The sequence below is a fragment of the Suncus etruscus genome, chromosome 5 (genome assembly GCF_024139225.1).
Source record: "Suncus etruscus isolate mSunEtr1 chromosome 5, mSunEtr1.pri.cur, whole genome shotgun sequence".
Taxonomy (NCBI): Eukaryota; Metazoa; Chordata; class Mammalia; order Eulipotyphla; family Soricidae; genus Suncus; species Suncus etruscus.
The window spans coordinates 156,235,127-156,254,092 of record NC_064852.1 but is presented as its reverse complement, the minus strand read 5'-3'; the positions used below and the strand labels follow the sequence as shown (position 1 = coordinate 156,254,092).

The 18,966-nt window shown below is 50.2% G+C and overlaps 1 protein-coding gene across 1 annotated transcript in view; it reads left to right on the top strand.

Annotated features, from left to right (window-relative positions):
• Window positions 1–7,976: 7,976 nt before the first annotated feature.
• Window positions 7,977–18,966, top strand: part of LOC126008740 (maestro heat-like repeat family member 5) — a 30,282-nt gene continuing 19,292 nt past the window's right edge. Inside the window, exons 1-5 of the mRNA XM_049772966.1 lie at window positions 7,977–8,199; window positions 9,772–9,917; window positions 11,120–11,248; window positions 12,948–13,103; window positions 13,738–13,809. Coding sequence (XP_049628923.1) covers window positions 7,977–8,199; window positions 9,772–9,917; window positions 11,120–11,248; window positions 12,948–13,103; window positions 13,738–13,809 — 726 coding nt within the window. The remainder of the gene's footprint in view (window positions 8,200–9,771; window positions 9,918–11,119; window positions 11,249–12,947; window positions 13,104–13,737; window positions 13,810–18,966) is intronic.

Sequence of the window (18,966 nt, the reverse complement as noted above, 5' to 3'; positions counted from 1 at the left end):
GACTGCCTGGGGGTTCAGACTCGTTTCCTAGGAGACCAGGCCAAGAGAAGAGAGAACTTTACAATTAAAGGAACTCCACCTGGAAGTGGGTTGGGATGGGGGGCTGGTCAAGCCCCTGTGCAGCTGCCCTGGCCCTGCTCAGATCAGATGCCCAGGCCTCAGAAGGCCCCAGAACTCACCCTAGCACTGGTGGGGGAGGAATAAAGGGAAGCAAGAGCCCTGTGAGGTGGGGGCTCAGCTGTGTTCTCACTGGCACTGACTGCTGAGCCCCTGACCCATATCAGAGCTCGGGGTGCTCCCCAGAATCTGCCAATGACACAGAGGCCAGAAGAGACCCGTCAGCCAGCGTCTTGCACCAGGGCGCTCTCTCTCTCTCTCTCTCTCTCTCTCCTCTCCCTCCTCTCCTCTCCTCTCTTCTCTCTCTCTCTTCTCTCTCCTCTCTCTCCTCTCTCTCTTTCTCTCTCTCCTCTCCTCTCCTCTCCTCTTCTCTCTCCTCTCTCTCCTCTCCCTTTCTCTCTCTCCTCTCCTCTCTCTCCTCTCTCTCCTCTCTCCTCTCTTTCTTTCTCTCTCTTCTCTCTCCTCTCTCCTCTCTCCCTTTCTCTCTCTCCTCTCCTCTCTCTCCTCTCTCTCCTCTCTCCTCTCTTTCTTTCTCTCCTCTCTCCTCTCTCTCTTCTCTCTCCTCTCTCTCTTTCTCTCTCTCTCCTCTCCTCTCTCTCTCTTCTCTCTCCTCTCTCTCCTCTCTCTTTCTCTCTCCTCTCCTCTCCTCTCTCTCCTCTCTCCTCTCTCCTCTCCTCTCCTCTCTCTCTCCTCTCTCTCCTCTCTCTCTTTCTCTCTCTCCTCTCCTCTCCTCTCCTCTCTCTTCTCTCTCCTCTCTCTCCTCTCCCTTTCTCTCTCTCCTCTCCTCTCTCTCTCCTCTCTCTCCTCTCTCCTCTCTTTCTTTCTCTCTCTCCTCTCCTCTCCTCTCCTCTCTCTCTTCTCTCTCCTCTCTCCTCTCTCTCTTTCTCTCTCTCTCCTCTCCTCTTCTCTCCTCTCTCTCTCTTCTCTCTCCTCTCTCTCTTTCTCTCTCTCTCCTCTCCTCTCCTCTCCTCTCTCTTCTCTCTCCTCTCTCTCTCTTCTCTCTCTCTTCTCTCTCTCTCCTCTCTCTCTCTATCTCTCTCTCTCTCTCAGCGGCATGGCCCCCACCCTGGGAGCTGTAATCTCGACCCCTGAAAATGATTGCCTAAGGGAGCCATCAGTACCGCAGAGGGACCCCTGGGATCTCACACTTTTCCAGGACAGTGGGTGCAGGAGAGGGAGCCTGGTAAATGCTGCCCTATGCCTCAGTTTCCCCACCTGTGAGGGGCTGGAACTGCCTCTCTGACCTGGGAAAGGGAAAAGCCCAGGGTAGGGTTTGGGGTGTCACAGAGTCCAGACACCCATCCAAGCCCGGAACCCCAGGATTGGCCTAACCTGCAAGCAGGGCCCAAGGAAGGGATGCACAGGACAGGGCTGGAGAGACCCATGACAGCCCAGACTCCCTGCTCCTCTTCCCCCACCTCTACCCTTCACAGCCTCTCGCATGGCCCTCCTCCCCGCCACTCAAGGGCCCTGGCTGTAGCCTGTGGGCTAGGCTCTGTAGGGGGAGGGTACTGGCAGGGACAGAGAATTGAGGAAGCGACAAGCTAGACCTGTTCCCGGGCTCCCCCCACCACTGATAATCCCCTCCCAGCACCACCATTGAGTTATTTTTAAAATCTCATTTCCAGAAAGTGGAAGGAAAAGCCTCTCCTTGTGCCTTTTCACCACTTTTTTGCAGGAGGATTAAGAGGGGTGGGAGGGAGGGAGGGGCTGGGCCCAGGAGAACTGCAGGCGTCCCTTGTTGCCCCAACACCCACTAATATGCTGGGGTCCCCCAAGCCGCAGGGCCTGCAGGCTAGAAATGGTGGATCCTCTCCACCATCAGCCCTGAGCAGAGACTGGGAAGCCCTGCCTGATCCTCACAGATGCTCAGGCCACATGGAGCCACCAGCCCCTTGAACCCTGGACAGCAACAAATCAGAATATTCTCTGGAGGGGGGCAGTGATGGCCCCCAAGCCCACCAGCTTCTCCAGAAAGGGGAAACACTCCTGCACCTTCACAGACCTTGTCCAGGGGTCACCAGTGGAGGTTAGGGGCCCACAAGTGTTGGACACTGTTGGAAGGTATTGGGGTTACATAAGAGTTGGGTGCTATTGGGGGATGTCAAGGTACCGTGGGTATTGAAGGGTGTTGGGAGAGGTCGGGGTCTCATGGGTGTTGGGTTCTGTTGGGAGGTATCTGAGGTCCCATGCGTGTTGGGTGCTATTTGGGAGTGTTGGGGTCCCATGCGTATTGGACTCTATTGGGGGGTATTGGGTGCTAGATGCTGTTGGAGGTTGGGGGTTCCACATGTGTTAGGTGCTATTGGAGGTAGTGAGGATACCATGGGTATTGGGTGTTGTTGGGGGTATTGGGGTCTCATGGTGTTGGGGTACTGTTGGGTGGTGTTGGGCATCCCATGGTTTTTGAGTGCTGTTAGGAATCCTGGGGTCCCACAAGTGATAAGGGTCATGGGGGGTTGTCAGAAAACACCATGATAGGGCTGCTGGGCCTCAGGGGCCACTCCTGCCTAGTGAGGACCTGGCAGCATTAAGTGGTGCTAGTCGGGGTGGCTGTGACCCACCTGGGCCCACATGGTAACACCAGACCTCAGTGGCCGCCGGGCTGGGCCAGGACAGGAGCCTGGAGAAGCCCAGATTACTCAAGGCCTCACCAGTGATGCTGGGCCTGTGGTGCCATCTGCTGGCAGTTCTGGGAGACGCAAGTGTTAGCCCTGAGCCTGGAACCGGGGCCCTGGATGCTGTGTGGCCTCGAGGAATTCTGAAAATCTCTGAGCTTCACCATGTCCTGGGGTCCTGAAAAGCAATCCCAGTTGGCGGTGTGTGTGTGTGTGTGTGTGTGTGTGTGTGTGTGTGTGTGTGTGTAAGGGCCTGCCCACACGTGTCTGTTCCAACAGGGGAGGAACAACAGGCTCAGACACGGCGCCTTGCAAGTGACGCCTGTTTCCCAGCCCAGTGACACTCCAGCCCCTGACACCCACTGGGAGGGGCCCCAACTGATCACGAGGCTGGGACTCAGAAGACCCCAAATTCTCTGGGAATCCTAGGGCAGATCCACCCCGAATGATTCAGGGCCTACTGGAAAAGAGGAGCAGGGCACTGACTCAGCCCCGACCAGCCTCTGCTCTGGGCCCACTGTCCCTCCCAGGCAATAGGTCTGTACAGGGCAGCTGCAGTAGCTGCAGGGCAGGTTGTCTGGGTTTTCAGGCGCATGTGGGGTACAGAAAAGCTTGAGGGTGTCGTGGGCAGGAACCCCTCAGCTCCTCCCATGTCAGCCTTTCCTCCTGTCAGCACTGTCTGCCTCAGCCCCACACCAGCCCTGTCCCTTCAGCCCATCCATGATGCCCATAATGCTACAGCCGCTTTGTGTCCTCGGGCCACCAAGGAGTCCAAGGAGGCCTGAAAGGCAGTCATGGTAACCCCACAGGCAGCCAGGAGCTCCACCACTGTTCTTCATGGCCCCCTGTTGGGCAGTTCTGGGAGACTGAGGCACAGGAGGCCTCACTCACTGGGGACAGCCTAGTGTTTTGGAGGAACCCACCCCAGATACTGAGAGGGAACAGAGAAATCGGCAGGCACCCACTGTCCAACCCACTATTCGACCCACTGTCTACCCACTCCCTACATCGCACCAGGGCTGCCCCATTGTGACCTCAGGCCCAGGGCGATCAGAGGGGGGGGAGGGGAGGCGGAGGCAAGACGGCCTGCCTGGCATGAGGAAGGGCTGGGGCTTCCCCGCACCCCAACATGAAAGGACAGCTCTTGGCAATGTCCTGCAGCCACCCCAAGACACAGAGGGGGACTCTGGCCACACCTGAGAACTCCAGGTCAGCCGGGGGTGGGTTCCATACCCGTTCACCCCTACCCACATCTACCCCAGTTCCTGCCTGGACCTGCCCCACCCCAACTCTCCCTCTGGCCCCATCTGAGAGATCAGTACTCCAACCCCTCAGAGACTTGGGAACAATCCTGCTGTGTGAGTCATCTTCAGGGGACCCCCTGGGAGGGAAAACCAGGGCCTGCAAGCAGCCGCTGCAGCTCCAGACCCCCTGCATCTAGCCTGACCCTTGTTGTTTTCATCGCTGACACTCCATTATTCTTATTGCTTTACAGTGCTAAGAACTCTAAAAAAATAACCTGTGGTGTGGGCAATCTTGGGGTGATCAAGGCTTGGGGACCACCAGGACCACCCCCCAGTGTTGAGGGGGAGCCTGCAGTCCCAGATAGCAAACACAAGGTCCCCACCTGCCAGGCATGGTCCCTGCCACTACACACACACCCCCCCCCCAGGCCCTCCTTGTCCTCAGAGAGCGACTGAAGCACAAATAAACAGCTCTGGCCAACCCGAGGCCTTGAGCTTTTTGCCTGATACTCCATCCTGACAATATTGAGGTTTCAGAGTAACTTTCCCCTCTAGGAAACATTTCAACTTGGCCTTTGTAGCATGAAGCATGGTTATTTTTACACATGTATTCCATGGCCTTCTTTAGCATCTCTGTGAAGAGATGTGTCTCTTTCCTAAACTGGTCTTCGCATTCGTCAAAAAACAATCCACCTGGACTTTGGAGAGGGACAGGGATTAGAGTATATGCCCTGCCCATGGCAGACCCATTTGAGCATTGGGGCCAACGCTCAGTCCCCTGAGCAGGACCGTGCTGGGTGTGGCCCAAGCAGCACGTCCTAGGCCCTGGCATTAAGCCCTTGGCCTGAGTGATGGAGAATCCCCATAGGTCTTTTTCCTGGCCTCTACATTTTTCTCATTTATTTCTATCCTCTGCACTTATCAATGACAGGATGCTGTCATTATTATACTTTGAAATCAGCCTCCATGTCATCCTTGCATTTAACCAGTGTTGTTTTTCAAAATGGTTTGGATTTTCTTTGTGCCTTTACTTTCCCATATACATTTGAGAAGCAACATGTGGATTACTACCAAAAAAATTGTTATGGCAATTGTATCAAATGTTTAATTTTATTTGGGGAGGCCGGAGAGGTGGCGCTAGAGGTAAGGTGTCTGCCTTGCAAGCGCTAGCCAAGGAAGGACCGCGGTTCAATCCCCCCGGCATCCCATATAGTCCCCCCAAGCCAGGGGCAATTTCTGAGCGCTTAGCCAGGAGTAACCCCTGAGCATCAAATGGGTGTGGCCCGAAAAACCAAAAAAAAAAATTTTTTTATTTAGGGGGGAAGTGACCCCCTAACTACCTCATTTAATTATCAAATTTAGATCAAATCCTCTCATACTCAGTAGTGCAGCTGTACATGGAATCTTTTTCCATTTCAATTTTCAGTTCTTTATTTTTTAAACTTTATTGATGGATTGATTGATTGATTGTTTCTGGGCCACACCCAGCAGCACTCAGGTTACTTCTGGCTCTGCACTCAGAAATCGCCCCTGGTAGGCTGGGGGACCATAGAGTTGCCAGGAATCGAATTGGGTCCTTCTTGGGTCAGCCGCATGCAAGGCAAAATGCCCTACTGTTATGCTATCTCTCTGGCCCATCAATTTTCAATTTTTATTGCTAGTATCTAGACATATGATCAATTATGAATACTGACTCTCTAATTGCCAAACTCACTTATTTGCTAAACTCACTCTTTAGTTATCGTACCTTTGGAGGGGTTATATTTTATTTAAGTGATGCTTTCTCTCCAAAAATATAATTTATTTCTTGCTTCTAGTCTTTATGCTTTTCATTTTTCTCCACTTCATTTTGTTGGGTTTTTTGTTTTGTTTTGTTTTGGGGACGCACCTGATGTTGCTCAGGCTCTGCGCTGAGGAATCACTCCTGGCAGGCTCGGGGAACCATATGAGATGCCAGAGATTGAACCCAGGTCAGTTGCATGCAAGGCAAACAAACGCCTTCCCCGCTGTGCTATTGTTCCTGCCCCTTTTCTCCACTTTGTGTTTCTGTGAACCTCGATGCAGAGCAGATGGCCAGGTGCTGGCAGACATCTGAATCATGTTCCGAGGCACACAGGGAACCATCCGGCTTGACCCCTGATTCTTGAGGCTTCTGTCCCGTGAAAGGCCCCGTCCCTTCCCCTGCATGTCGCGAGTACATATAGTCTTTGCTCTGCCAATGCAGCGACTTCTGGCATTGTCTTCAAGGTTTTGCCAGGACTGTTTCTCAGACAAGCCTCCCACCCCCGCACCTGGTAGGAGAGCATTTCTCTGCACTCTGGTTCTAGGTAATGTTTGCAATAGCTTTGCATAATTTTGCTGTTTGGGATAAAGCTGGCCTCGCTGAATGAATGGCCTCTATGTTCTGAGAATTCTGTTGTCGGTATTATTATTTTTTGCTCAAATGTTTGCTAGAGTTCAAAGCCACACACCTGGGTCTAAAGATTGTGTGTGACGGTTTTTATCTACAAAGTCATGTTTATCATAGAAATGTGAATATTCTGGTTAGTTCACTTTGAAAGAAAACTTTTATATTTTCACTTGGAGGAATGTATCCATTTCAATTATTTTTTTGGTCTAACATTGCACTCATATCTCTTTATTATCTTTTTCATTCCTAGAGGCCCTTACACTCTGCATCCTTCCCCGTCTGTGATGTTACTGTCTCCTCTGCATGTTGTAAAAATTCTATTAGATGCTTACCAATTGTGCTCATTGTTCCAAGATCCAGTGGTGATTTAATTTCTTTTTGGTTTTCTATTTTGTTTCTGATTTTTCTACTTTTTATTATTTTCTCCCCTAGGTTTATTTAGCTCTTCCTTTTCTAGATTTTTTTGTTTTGTTTTTTGGGTCACACCTGGCAACCCTCAGGGGTTCCTCCTGACTCTATGCTCAGAAATCACTCCTGGCAGGCTCAGGGGACCATATGGGATGCCGGGATTCAAACCACCAACCTTCTGCATGAAAGGCAAATGTCATACCTTCATGCTATCTCTCTGGCCCCCAGCCCTTCCTTTTCTAATTTTTATAATAAGAGAGTCATTGACCCCAGGCCATTATTTTTCTTAATACAATAAATTCTGATGCTATGAATTTACTCTGGGCACTGCTTTAGCTGCATATACTGTGGGGTTCTTTGTTTGTTTGTTTGTTTCACTCAGATCTAGATATTCTTCACTTTCTCGTTAGATTTCTTCTTGGTCTGTACATTATTTCATTATTTAAAGATGTAATTTAGTTTCCAAATTTGTGGGACTCTCCAGTCTACCTTTCTCTCATTGATTTTCAATTTATCTCACTGTGATCAGAGAATATCTTTGATAAACATCCTTTTATACTTATTGATCTTTTTGTAGCCCAGAATATGAATGATCTTGGTAAATATTTCATGTGTGTTGAAAGATGGAGCAGTGCATAAATGTCAGTTAGGTAGTGCGATTTGCAGATGATTTTGAGTATTCTATATCCTTAGTTTTTGGTCCATTGAGCAATTGGGACCTTCCTCTCAACTGTGATCATTGATTTGTCTTTCAGGATCCACTATACAGGCAGGGGCCGGGGGAGACTGAGACCCAAGTGGCACAGATAATAGATTATATGGAAAATATTATATATATATGACCAGAGTGATAAGATATCAAAGAAACTGCTTGCCTTGCAGACAATCAACCCCAGTTCCATCCCTAGCATCCCATGTGATCCCCAGAGTCTATCAAGAGTGATTCCTAAGTGTAGAGCAGGGTAGGAATAAGTCCTGAGCACCACCAGATATGACTTCCTGGTGGTAGTCATTTTATTATTAATATAATTATAATATAATATAAATAAAATATGACTTATATCTATCTATAGCAGTGCCCTGACACTCATCCTCTTCCCCCTGCCCTATACCAGGGCCCTATCTCCTAGGTTCTCCTCCCCTGCCAAACCCTTGGAGGACATGGCATGAGCAGTAACCATGTGGATGAGCTCCCGAAGCATCCCTGGAGCTGAACTCACCCGGGGTGGGAGGAGGAGGAGGAGGGAAAAAAAGGACATGGCATGCCTGAAGGCACCATGCAATCGTGTATGTGGGACAAGGCAGTCATCTAGTACCATCATGTCCTGCAGGCCTCAGAGCAACCAGGTAGCAGAGGTGTCTCAGGAGCACAAGGTGTTCATGGAGGAAGCCTACAGTGCAGGTGGGCAGGGTCAAGCACCCGGGACAAAAATTGCAGCTTCCCATAGCTGCCCCCATCCAGACCTCCCAGGTGCCCCCAAATGATTAATTCCCAGAGTCCCTCAGCACTCTGCCCACCGCCTCCCCTTTGTCTTGCCTTGCCTTGCCTTGCCCTCACTTAAAGCAGTTACCCCATTCACCAAAGGATTTCCTCACCTTTGACAGCTAAATCTTTCACACCCTCTGCAAGTTCAGCCCTGCATGTCCATGCAGGTGTTGTCACTGGACTTCCTCCCTATGGGTGTCTCAGGACCTCAACACAGCTGCCCCCTATAACCAGGGTTCCAGGGAGGATGACCACAGGAGACCTGGGCCTCACACCCCATTTAATGCATGTACTCAGACTGTGAGCCCTTGGAATGTCCATCACTGAATACCGGATGTCTGCATGGGTGGTGAGGGAAGGGACAGGGCATGGGCAGGGAGGGATGCATGGAGGAAAGTGGGCGCTCAAGTGAATTTATGACTCATGCATGGATGGTAGGTAAAAGATGCATAAATGAAGTTACGGTTCATGGATGGATGGGTGGTAGGTGAATGAATGAATGAATGAATGAATAGATGAAGTTATGATTCAATGGATGGATGGTGTGTAGGTGAATATACAAGTGAATTTATGATTCATAGATGGATGGTGAGTGAATTGATGAATAAAGTTATAATTTGGGGGCCGGGTAGGTGGCGCTGGAGGTAAGGTGCTTGCCTTGCAAGCGCTAGCCAAGGAAGGACCGCGGTTCGATCCCCCGGCGTCCCATATGGTCCCCCCAAGCCAGGGGCGATTTCTGAGCACATAGCCAGGAGTAACCCCTGAGCGTCAAACGGGTGTGGCCCAAAAACCAAAAAAAAAAAAAAAAAAAAGAAAAAAAAATAAAGTTATAATTTGATGGATAGATGGATGGTGAGTGAGTTGATAAATAGATGAAGTTATGATTCATGAATAGATGGATGGTGGGTAAGTTGAGGTACAGATAAATGTATGATTTGATGAATGAATGGATTGTAAATGGATGAATAGTATTTATAATCTAATGGATGAGTGGTAGATAAATGGATCCTTAGATGAATTTCTGATTTGATGGGTAGATGGGTTGATAGTTGATAGATGGATGATTAGATGGATTTATGATATAGATAGTGTATGTATAGAAGAACGGATAACACAAGGGTGCATTTATGTGGATGGGAGCTTAAAGATCCACAAGCAGAAATGGATGCATGGATCAAGGATGGATGGATGGAGGATAACAGATATATGGAGGATAAAGGTGTTGAGTAAATGAGTGGGTATAAAGGTTTATGGGCACCGGGGCACCCAGACTACCTATTCCATAGTTTCTTATTTCATCTGGGACCCTGAAAACATTGTGTGGGTGGTTCAGAGATGCAGAACATTCCTGGGTGTTCCATTCTGCCATGCTCATTGCCAGAGTACATTTGCCATTCTCATGCCATCCCGCACCCTGCCCTGAACCTGCTGCCACTGTGCAGAAACCCTGACTTATGCACACCCACACTTTCCTGCCCTGTGCTTTAGCCACCTGCTTCAAGCTGCTTCGGGACCTGAATAACTCAGACCCACTTTACCTCAAGTACATCATCAATAAGATCAAGAACATGGCCCGCTGTTCCCCCAACATGGTGCTTGAAACCATCTATGACTACTTCACCAACAACCCAGAGGTGAGAGCTGCTGGGTCTTTGGGGCATACACAGGCAGGGCTGAATCTCAGCACAAGCTTCAGCTGAGACTCACCCTAATATAGGGAAAGCCTATCAGGGCAGGGGTGGGAGGAGGAAATAGACAGACCACTACCCCAACAAGGATCTGGTTAATGAGAAAACTGAGGTTTAGAGGAAGGAGGTGATTTTCCTAAAGCCAAGAGTCACTTAGCGCAGAGATGGATAGACTGGCAGATGAGTGGGTTAATAGATGGGTGGTGAGGTGGGTGGACGAATGCCTTTGTAGATAAGCGAGTAGATAAATGACTACACAGAAGGATGATGGGTGATGGCGAGAGGGGTAGATACTGGGCAGAGTGGGATGAACAGAAGGATGGATGGTGTTGGGTAAAGGAAGGGTCAACAAATGGATAGGTGTGCAGTGAGTACATGAAAGGATGGATGGACGGACAGTGGTGGTGGAGGAGTGGTGTATATGAGTAGACAGATGGATGTGGAAGTGGGTGGGGGTGGTGGGGTGTAAGTGGGTAGGTAAACAGTGGATTGGATAGATGGAAGAACAGTGTGACAGAGGGATGAACTTGGGTAGATGAAAGAACGGTGTATGGGCAGATAAATGGACAGTGTATGGATAGATGGATGGACAGTATATGAATAGATGAATGGGAAGTGGATTGCATAGATGGATGAACAGTTGATTGAGTAGATAGATGGGCAGTGTATGGACAGATAGGTGGATAATGTATAGATAGATGGATGGACAGAGTAAGGATAGATGGATCGTGGTAATGGACGGTGGCTAGACAGTGGGTGGTTAGGGGCATAAGTGCTTGAGTGGGTGAGTGGGTGGATGTGTGGGTGGGTGTAGCCCATCAGGGAAGCTCTGAGGGTCCACATGATGCTGGGTCTGCACAAGCTGTAGTTGGAGCATGTCAGCACTAAGAACCCATGGCAGGTCCCTGGAAGGGTGGCACGTTTCTTTCCACTAGTTTGAGACCCTGGACCAGGTCCTTGTGTGACAGTGCTCAGCACCGAATTATTGAGTGACTGTCTGGAGCATCTCTGCACTGCTCTCTCTCCATGCTAGCCTTTCTGTCCTCCTACCCAAGCCTGGCTAGCACCCCCCACCAGCACACCTTGCTGGCTTCTCCCAGCTGGCACCCCCACTGTTGCCCACAGATCCTCCTCTTTGTTGCTCACAGATCTCAACGCGCCACAAGTTTCGACTGTTAAATGTCCTGGAAAGTACCATCGAGGCCAGTGAGGTTCTGGAGGCACCTTGGGAAGAGGCCTTCACACAGCTTGCCCTGGACAACATGACCAAGGCCACGGTGGGGTTCCCCTCCCTGCCGGCATATCTCTGCATTCCCCACACAGCTCCCACCCAGCTCCAAGTCTCCCCAAAACCCATGTCTGAGATCCAGCAGCAGAGATAGAGTGTGATGGGGTTAGGGTCACCTTCCAGGCTCAGCATGGCCCCACATGCTCCTGCTGGTCAGGCCCCTCCATGTTTGGTACTCGCCTCTGGCTCTAGAAAGGGTTCCCATGCCACTCTAGCCTGACATGGTCTGTTGGGCCTGAGTCCTGACACCCCTAGAGGCCACTTCTGCATGGACAGATAGTCCTGGGGCTTGAGCTGTCATGGCCAGTGTGGGCTGTCAACGCCTCCACTCACAAACACTTTGCACCCGAGAAACACAAATCAGGCGAGCATTGCCCATTAGTCCTCAGGTCTACCCTTGGGAGCACCCAGTCCTCCTTGTCCTCCAGTGTGAGAACACTTAGCCCACCCAGCATACCATTTGGGCTCAAGCATCATACATCTCAACAGGCCAGGGCACCTTGGTTGGGAGTGGGTGGAGCCTCTGGGTGAAGGACAACAGAGCACACTCGTGGAGCCATGATTGTCCCTGTACCCACCATACCCTATGCCCACCACACCCTATTACCACAACCACCCTCTGCTCACCTTCCCTTCCAAAAGTAACTTTTTAATACCGAGCATCACGACATTTGATCATTACAAGCCAGTGGTGGTCAGTGATCCGGAGGGGCTGAGGGGCCGCAGGGTCCAGGCCTGGTGAGGCAGCAAGCAGTCCACTCTGTAGGGGTCAGTGAAGGTGACGCCTCCCATTGCTTTTCTCTTGACCTTCCCTATAAATAGGATCAGACAGGGAGGATGGACCCTGCAGGCTGCAGCTGGGCATCTCTATCACCATCTGCGCCCCCCCCCCCTGTTTGTGCCCCTCCCATGCCAGGACTCTGTTTGACTTCACACATAGCCCATCACTCTTTCCCTTCCTAGGTAAAGGGTCATGATGCCCTCTCTGTGCTCTGGTACCAGAGGTAACACTCTGTTTGGGGTGACAAGTGTCCTGCGACCACCCTCCCACAGGCCCATCACCCTCATGTCCATCCCATTTCTACCCTCATGCCCATCCCATGCTTACTGCCCTTATGCCTACCAACCTTACCCACTCCCATGCCTACTGTACCCCATTCTCCTGAGCCCAGCACCTACCCATGGGCATGGCAACTCCAGGCACACCTCCTCCTCTGGCCCCTGCAGGCCAGGGTCTGTCTATGGGCACCTGGAAGAGTTACCTAAATTGGGGGAGGATGGAACGCCTTCTGTGAGCTACAAGCTTTAAGGGGTGCTGCGTAGTGGGTGCTGTGCATAGGGGGTGGTTGGCATTGGGATTACTGCCTAAGGGTCAGGACCCCATGTCATCACCAGCCTTGGGCCAGGCAGAGAACAGCATCTCTAGCCATGGGTGCTTCATGAACTGGGTTTTCTTTACATTTCTGGCTATAACGGGGTCACTCAGGCTCTGTGCTCAGGGCTCATCTCAGGCCAGCCTCCTGCAAGGCAACACCGTCCCCACTGTGCCGTAGCTCTGGCCCCCTTTTTCCATTTGAAGTTTTAATTTTGTGGCCTGGGTGTTCTGTGTCCACGAGTGCTGACCCCTGCTGCCCTGCCCAACACACATGCCTGGCCAGCCCCACTCCAACTACCTTTTCTGCCCCCAGGAGCTGGATGAGGTCTACCAGGACGCAGCGGGCAATGTACTGGTGGCCATCTGCAAGCACTCGTGGCCCGGCGTAACCAGGCACCTAGAGGCGCCGGTCCTAAGCGGTGTCTTCCCGCACCGCAGCCTGCTCTACGTGCTGGGCGTGCTGTCCTCCGTGGGTACGTGGGCATGTGGGTGTGGGGACATGGGTATGTGGGCGTATGGGGACCACCACCTCTGCCATCAAGGCTCCCAGCCCTGAGCCGCGCTGTGGTTATCTGTGGCAAAGCTGAGCCAGACCTGCAGGTGCAAGGAAGTGGGAGGAGAAGGGGCACCTCCCAATTTCAGTCTCTACTCTCTCCATCCCTCACTCCCAAGCCTGGGTTGAGAGTTTCTCTGGTGGCCAGCTGGGAGGGCTTCCTGTAGACAGAGGTTGGGTCTGATACAGTCCGGGGAGGGATGAGTAGGAGTTAGACTCAGGCATGGGCTTTTAGCCTGAGGTTCGAGCCACCCTTGAGAGCTCTGGCCCGGAGCCTCTCCTCAAGGCTTGGAGGGTCCACCTCTAACGCAACCCCCTTCCCCTGCCACAGGACTACAGTCCCTCTATACCCGCCCCAAATCCCTCGGGGCATCCCCACACCCGCATGGGGCCACCCCTCCCTTCACCAGTGGGACCAAGAGGGCCAAGAGGAGCCAGACCCACCTGGGGTGAATGCCTTCACCCCATCTCTAAACCCTGAGGCACGCGGTGGGAGTGTAACTGAGAATTGGGGCAGAGTAGGAAGAAGGGGCCCAGACAGAAGCATCAGGAATCCCCTTTCCCGGCAGAGGAACTCTTCGACGGGGAGGAAATGACGTGTTGGGAAGAGCGACTGATGAAGGTAGGGAAGCGGGAGAGGGGACTGATGGCCCCTAAACCTGACTTCTGACCTTTGGACTTGTCAAGGGCTCACCAGGGGGTGCAGAGGGTGCAGTGCTACCACCTCATTTCTGGCCACGCACCTGAACGGGGTCTTCCTACAAGGGCCTGGGGATCTAGCCCAACACCCAAGCGCCCAGTGGCCAGTTCAGCTCTGTGGGTCCCAGTGTGACAGCCAGCAGGTAGCCAGAGGCCCTGGTTTGTTGGAGCAGGCCAGGAAAGGGCTTGGAGGAGAGCTGGCATCGTGCCCACTGCACCAGAAGCACCAGGTAGCGCCAGGTGACCGAGTCATGCCGTAACCAGGCAGCAGCTGCGTCTGAGCTGTGAGTGGGAGATGCCCCTGGCACGGACACAGAAGAGACATGATGGGGACTGACCGGGTGGAGAGCAGCCTCAGACCGTGCAATTAGCCAAATGGATGGTGCTGAGTGTCTCCCCGAGTAACTGAGATGTTCACTGAGAAAGGAAGGTGCACTGTAGCCACCGATCAGCTCCAATCCGTGTACAAAGGTGCAGAGAGCTGAGCCCACACACACCCGGCCAGGATATAGAGGAGAAATCAATACCAAAACGCACCTAGAGAGATCCCCGGTATCTGGCCCGAGACCAGCTCTGACCCTCAAGCACCCAGACAGAGCGCAAGGAGAGTCTGCGATGGAAATCAGGAAATCCTGGACACGAACGAACAGGGGGTTTTGAGGAATGCATGAGGTTCAGCAACCGAGCAGGATGCGCTGATGGATATGACCATTGTTCCTGGGGCAGGAGAAAGATGGGGGCCATTAGGGATCCCGCCATCCTCAGCAAAAACGGCCTCCCAGAAGAAATCAATTACTCCCAAAGCCAGCAGAAAGGAGGAAGAAAAAATCTTCTAAATGAGTACACTTTTTTTTCATTAGAGGACAGACTCTATAGTTGTTTCTTCAGAAAGGCTATTACCATGGTCTCCAGGCTGCTGGAGTAGAGAAAGTTGGGTCCCCAATACTCATCCTGGAGAAAGAATGAGGAGCTGGGGTCCCCACCACAGCAGACAGCTGGGAGCAAAAGAATTCCTGACCATTACAGGTGCCAATCTGCCATGAGAATCATGGGCCTGGAGCAATAGCACAACAAGGAGGGCATTTGCCTTGCACACAGTTCACCTGGGTTCGATCCTCAGCATCCCATAGAGTTCCCCTAGCCTGCCAGGAGTGATTCCTGAGTGCGAAGCCAGGAGTAATCCCTGAGAGCTGCCAGTGTGGCCCAAACTCCTCCCACCCAAAAAAAAAAAAAAAGGAAGAAGGAAGAAAGTCAAAGTCAACTTTGGGGTTTTTGACTCAGGCTGAAGCTCCCCACAAAGGGTACCCAGGACCCCTCTGATCAGTGCTGTCCCCTTAAAAGAAGGAACAACAACAATTCTATGCAGATTCTTTCAGAAGAATCAGAGAAAGAACACAGAGAAAGAAGAGACACACATGGGTTAGGGAGAAGCCAGACAGATTCCCCAGGGAAGAGACAAAGGACACCCCGGAGGGCACAGCCACACCACCCGAGATCCAGAGCACACAACTCTGTACCAGTGACCCTAACTTCCAGGAGCTGTGACTCTGGTCACACTCTAAGGGAGGCCACTCTGGGAACAAGTGGTTCCTTTAACCCTCAAAAAGCCATTTTTAGCCATTTTAACAGGACACACAGAAGCAGAAGCGAGCGTGAAGCTGATGACTGTCCCCACAGAGAGAAAGCAGCTCACAGAGGCACCACCCAGACAGGCACTGTGTTTGAAGGTGTCCCAATATCCCTTCAACTGTCACCATCGCCACTGCCAAGCAGACATTGGGGAGCCTGACAGAAAGGACATCAGGCCTGAGCAAGTCAGGGCAACAAATCAGGATTCCCTCGGGCTTGATGGAGCCCCCAGAGACAGTTTCCCAACAACACCCAAGGGAGTGGTTGACTTATGTGATCACCAGTTTATTCTCAAACTATGCACATCAGAAACAGCCATATGGGAGGCAGGTGCATCCCCATCAGCAGCTCAAACTAGCTGGAGGACACCATGATGAAAACATGGTTGGATCCAGTCTCTCAAGAAGGTGTGGGGTGAGGTGCTCTGACTGGAACCTGAAATGAAGACAAAGGTTTTCATTTCTCAGTACCAAACTCAGTATCACCTACCGACTAGAAGAAAGAAGTCAGCATCTATAAAAACACCAAATTCCACACTTCCGCTGAGATTGGGTGCCAGACCAGGGGATGCCCACCCCATGGGGCCCTGGAGCCAGGATGTCTGGCATAGCAGAGGAAATGGGAGCCAGACAGGTCAGCTACAAAAGGAAAAGCGGCTCTTGGCAGTCCGAGAAAATCTTGCAGCATCTCTACGAATTCTAGGATTATTTGTGGCTCCTCAATGAATTGGACACGTTTTCAGGTGCCAAGAGCAATAACAGAAAAGCCATCTAATTCCCAGAAGCCACCATCAAGCGGTTGAGAGGTGAAGCTCTTGACAAGATGACCCAGCAGCATTACAGACTTGAAAGACCCGGAGGCCAACTGGACAAATTCTTTTTTTTTTTTTTTTTTTTTTTTTTTTTGGTTTTTGGGCCACACCCTGTGACGCTCAGGGGTTACTCCTGGCTATGCGCTCAGAAGTTGCTCCTGGCTTCTTGGGGGACCATATGGGGCACCGGGGGATCGAACCGCGGTCCGTCCTAGGCTAGCGCAGGCAAGGCAGGCACCTTACCTCCAGCGCCACCGCCCGGCCCCAACTGGACAAATTCTATGCAAGATTGTTACTAAAGGTGGCCGTGAAAATGAGGACCTGAACAGAGGGGAGACTCCAGATGTCCTGGGTGGAAAGGTGCCCATTCTCTCCCTGTGGGCTGTGCAGCTTCCAGGCCAAGTCGATGAGACACCCAGCAGGCCTTACTAGAGAATTCAACGTAGACTGAATATTCAAATTTTCTCTGGAACTGTGAAAGGAACTGTAGTAGCCAAAATAATCTTGGAGAACAAAGTTGCAAGCATCATACTCCCCATGCTGGAGAGAAGCCAAACCAGGGAGCAGACAGAGGCAAATAAAATTAGCCCTTTGCTGTCCGCCCACAGAAGTGAGAGGCCGGAGGCAAACTGGGTCCAAAGAGGGAGAGGGTCCAAGGATTGGAGTAGGGATATTGGTCCTTTGAAACGTGGGTACAATGTGGGAGCCTGTATTTCAAAAAGGTATAGGATTCTATCCTTAAAGCTTGGCTCTATAAACCAAGAGTACCTTAATCAAAATAATTGTATTCAAAAATTAAAGACATCGGGGCCGGAGAGATAGCGTGGAGGTAAGGCATTTGCTTTGCATGCAGAAGGACAGTGGTTCGAATCAGGCATCCCATATGGTGTCCCCTGAGCCTGTCAAGAGCAATTTCTGAGCATAGACCAGGAGTAACCCCTGAGTGCTGCCGAGTGTGACCCAAAAACCAAAAATAAATAAATAAATAAATAAATAAATAAATAAATAAATAAATAAATAAATCATGGGGCCAAAGTGATAGCAGAGCATGTAAGGCATGTCTTGCATGACAATAACCTGGATTTGGTAATTCCTGAGTGCAGAGCCAGGAGAGAGCATACACTAAAACACAAAAAATAAGTATAAAGTTTAATTTAAAAAATCCTACTGCAGGGGCCAGAGAGATAGCACAGCGGTAGTGCATTTGCCTTGCAAGCGCTGCCCCAGGACCAATGGTGGTTTGAATCCCAGCATCCCATGTGGTCCTCTGTGCCTGCCAGGAGTGATTTCTGAGCAGAGAGCCAGAAGTAATCCCTGAGCGTCGCCGGTGTGGCCCAATTAAAAAAATCCTACTGCCTTCTTTTAAGGTTTATCATGTATGCAACAACAGTCAGCAAAGGGGCTGACCAACACAGCAGAGAGAAAGACTAGGAAGCCAAATGAGCCATCCAGGATAGAATCAGTCAAGGTTGTTTTTAACCAAATTGCCAAAAAATGATTTACGAAAATAAGCACAGACCTTGGAAGGATGGGTTCAGGAAACAATAGAGCATCTTTCAGTGGAGGAGGGAAAGCTTTGGTCTATCAAACTCTTCATCAAATGAAGTTGAAGTTTAGACAAGAAGGACTGAAATAGAACAACAAAAACTAAACAAGGTTTCCAGAAGGTCCCCAGGGATATGTGCCAAGCTTGGGGGAGATAAAACATTTCTTAAGGCTGAAAGTCCTCATCCCCTGAAGAGAAAAACAAATAGATGCTTCAGATCCCATGAAAATGTATCTGTTACCACGAGCATGGAGGAAAGAAAAAGGAAGGGAGGGAGGGAAGGTAGGTGGGTGGGTGGAAAAAGAGGGAAGGGAAAGGAAAGAGAGAGAGAGAGAAAAAGAGAAAAAGAAAGAAAGAAAAAAGAAGAAAGAAAGAAAGAAAGAAAGAAAGAAAAGAAAAGAAAGAAAGAAAGACAAAGAGAAAGAAAGAAAAGAAAGAAGAAGAAAGAAAGAAAGAAGAAAGAAAGAAGAAAGAAAGACAGACAGACAGACAGACAGACAGAAAGAAAGAAAGAAGAAGAAGAAAGAAAGAAAGACAGAAAGACAGAAAGAAAGAAAGAAGAAAGAAAGAAAGAAAAGAAGAAAGAAAGAAAAAAGAAAGAAAAGAAAGAAAGAAAGAAAGAAAGAGAGAAGAAAGAAAAGAAAGAAAGAAAGAAGAAAGAAAGAAAAGAAAGAAAAAGAAAGAAGAAAGAAAGAAAGAAAGAAAGAAAGAAAGAGAAAAGAAAGGAAAGAAAGAAAGAAAGAAAGAAAGAAAGAAAGAAAGAAAAAGAGAAAGAAAAAAGAAAGAAAGAAAAGAAAGAAAGAAAGAAAGAAAGAAAGAAAAAGAAAGAAAAAAAAGAAAAGAAAGAAAAAGAAGAAAGAAAAGAAAAGAAAAGAAAGAGAGAGAGAAAGAAAGGGAGAGAGAAAGAAAGGGAGAGAGAAAGAAAGGGAGAGAGAAAGAAAGGGAGAGAGAAAGAAAGGGAGAGAGAAAGAAAGAAAAAGACAAAGCAGAGAACTTAAAGGAGCAGGCACTGTGAGCAGAGCCCTAAAAGAGAGTGAGAATAAACCAGCAGAACAAGAGTCAGTGGCCTTCATGCTCAGAAATGCAAAGGTCCC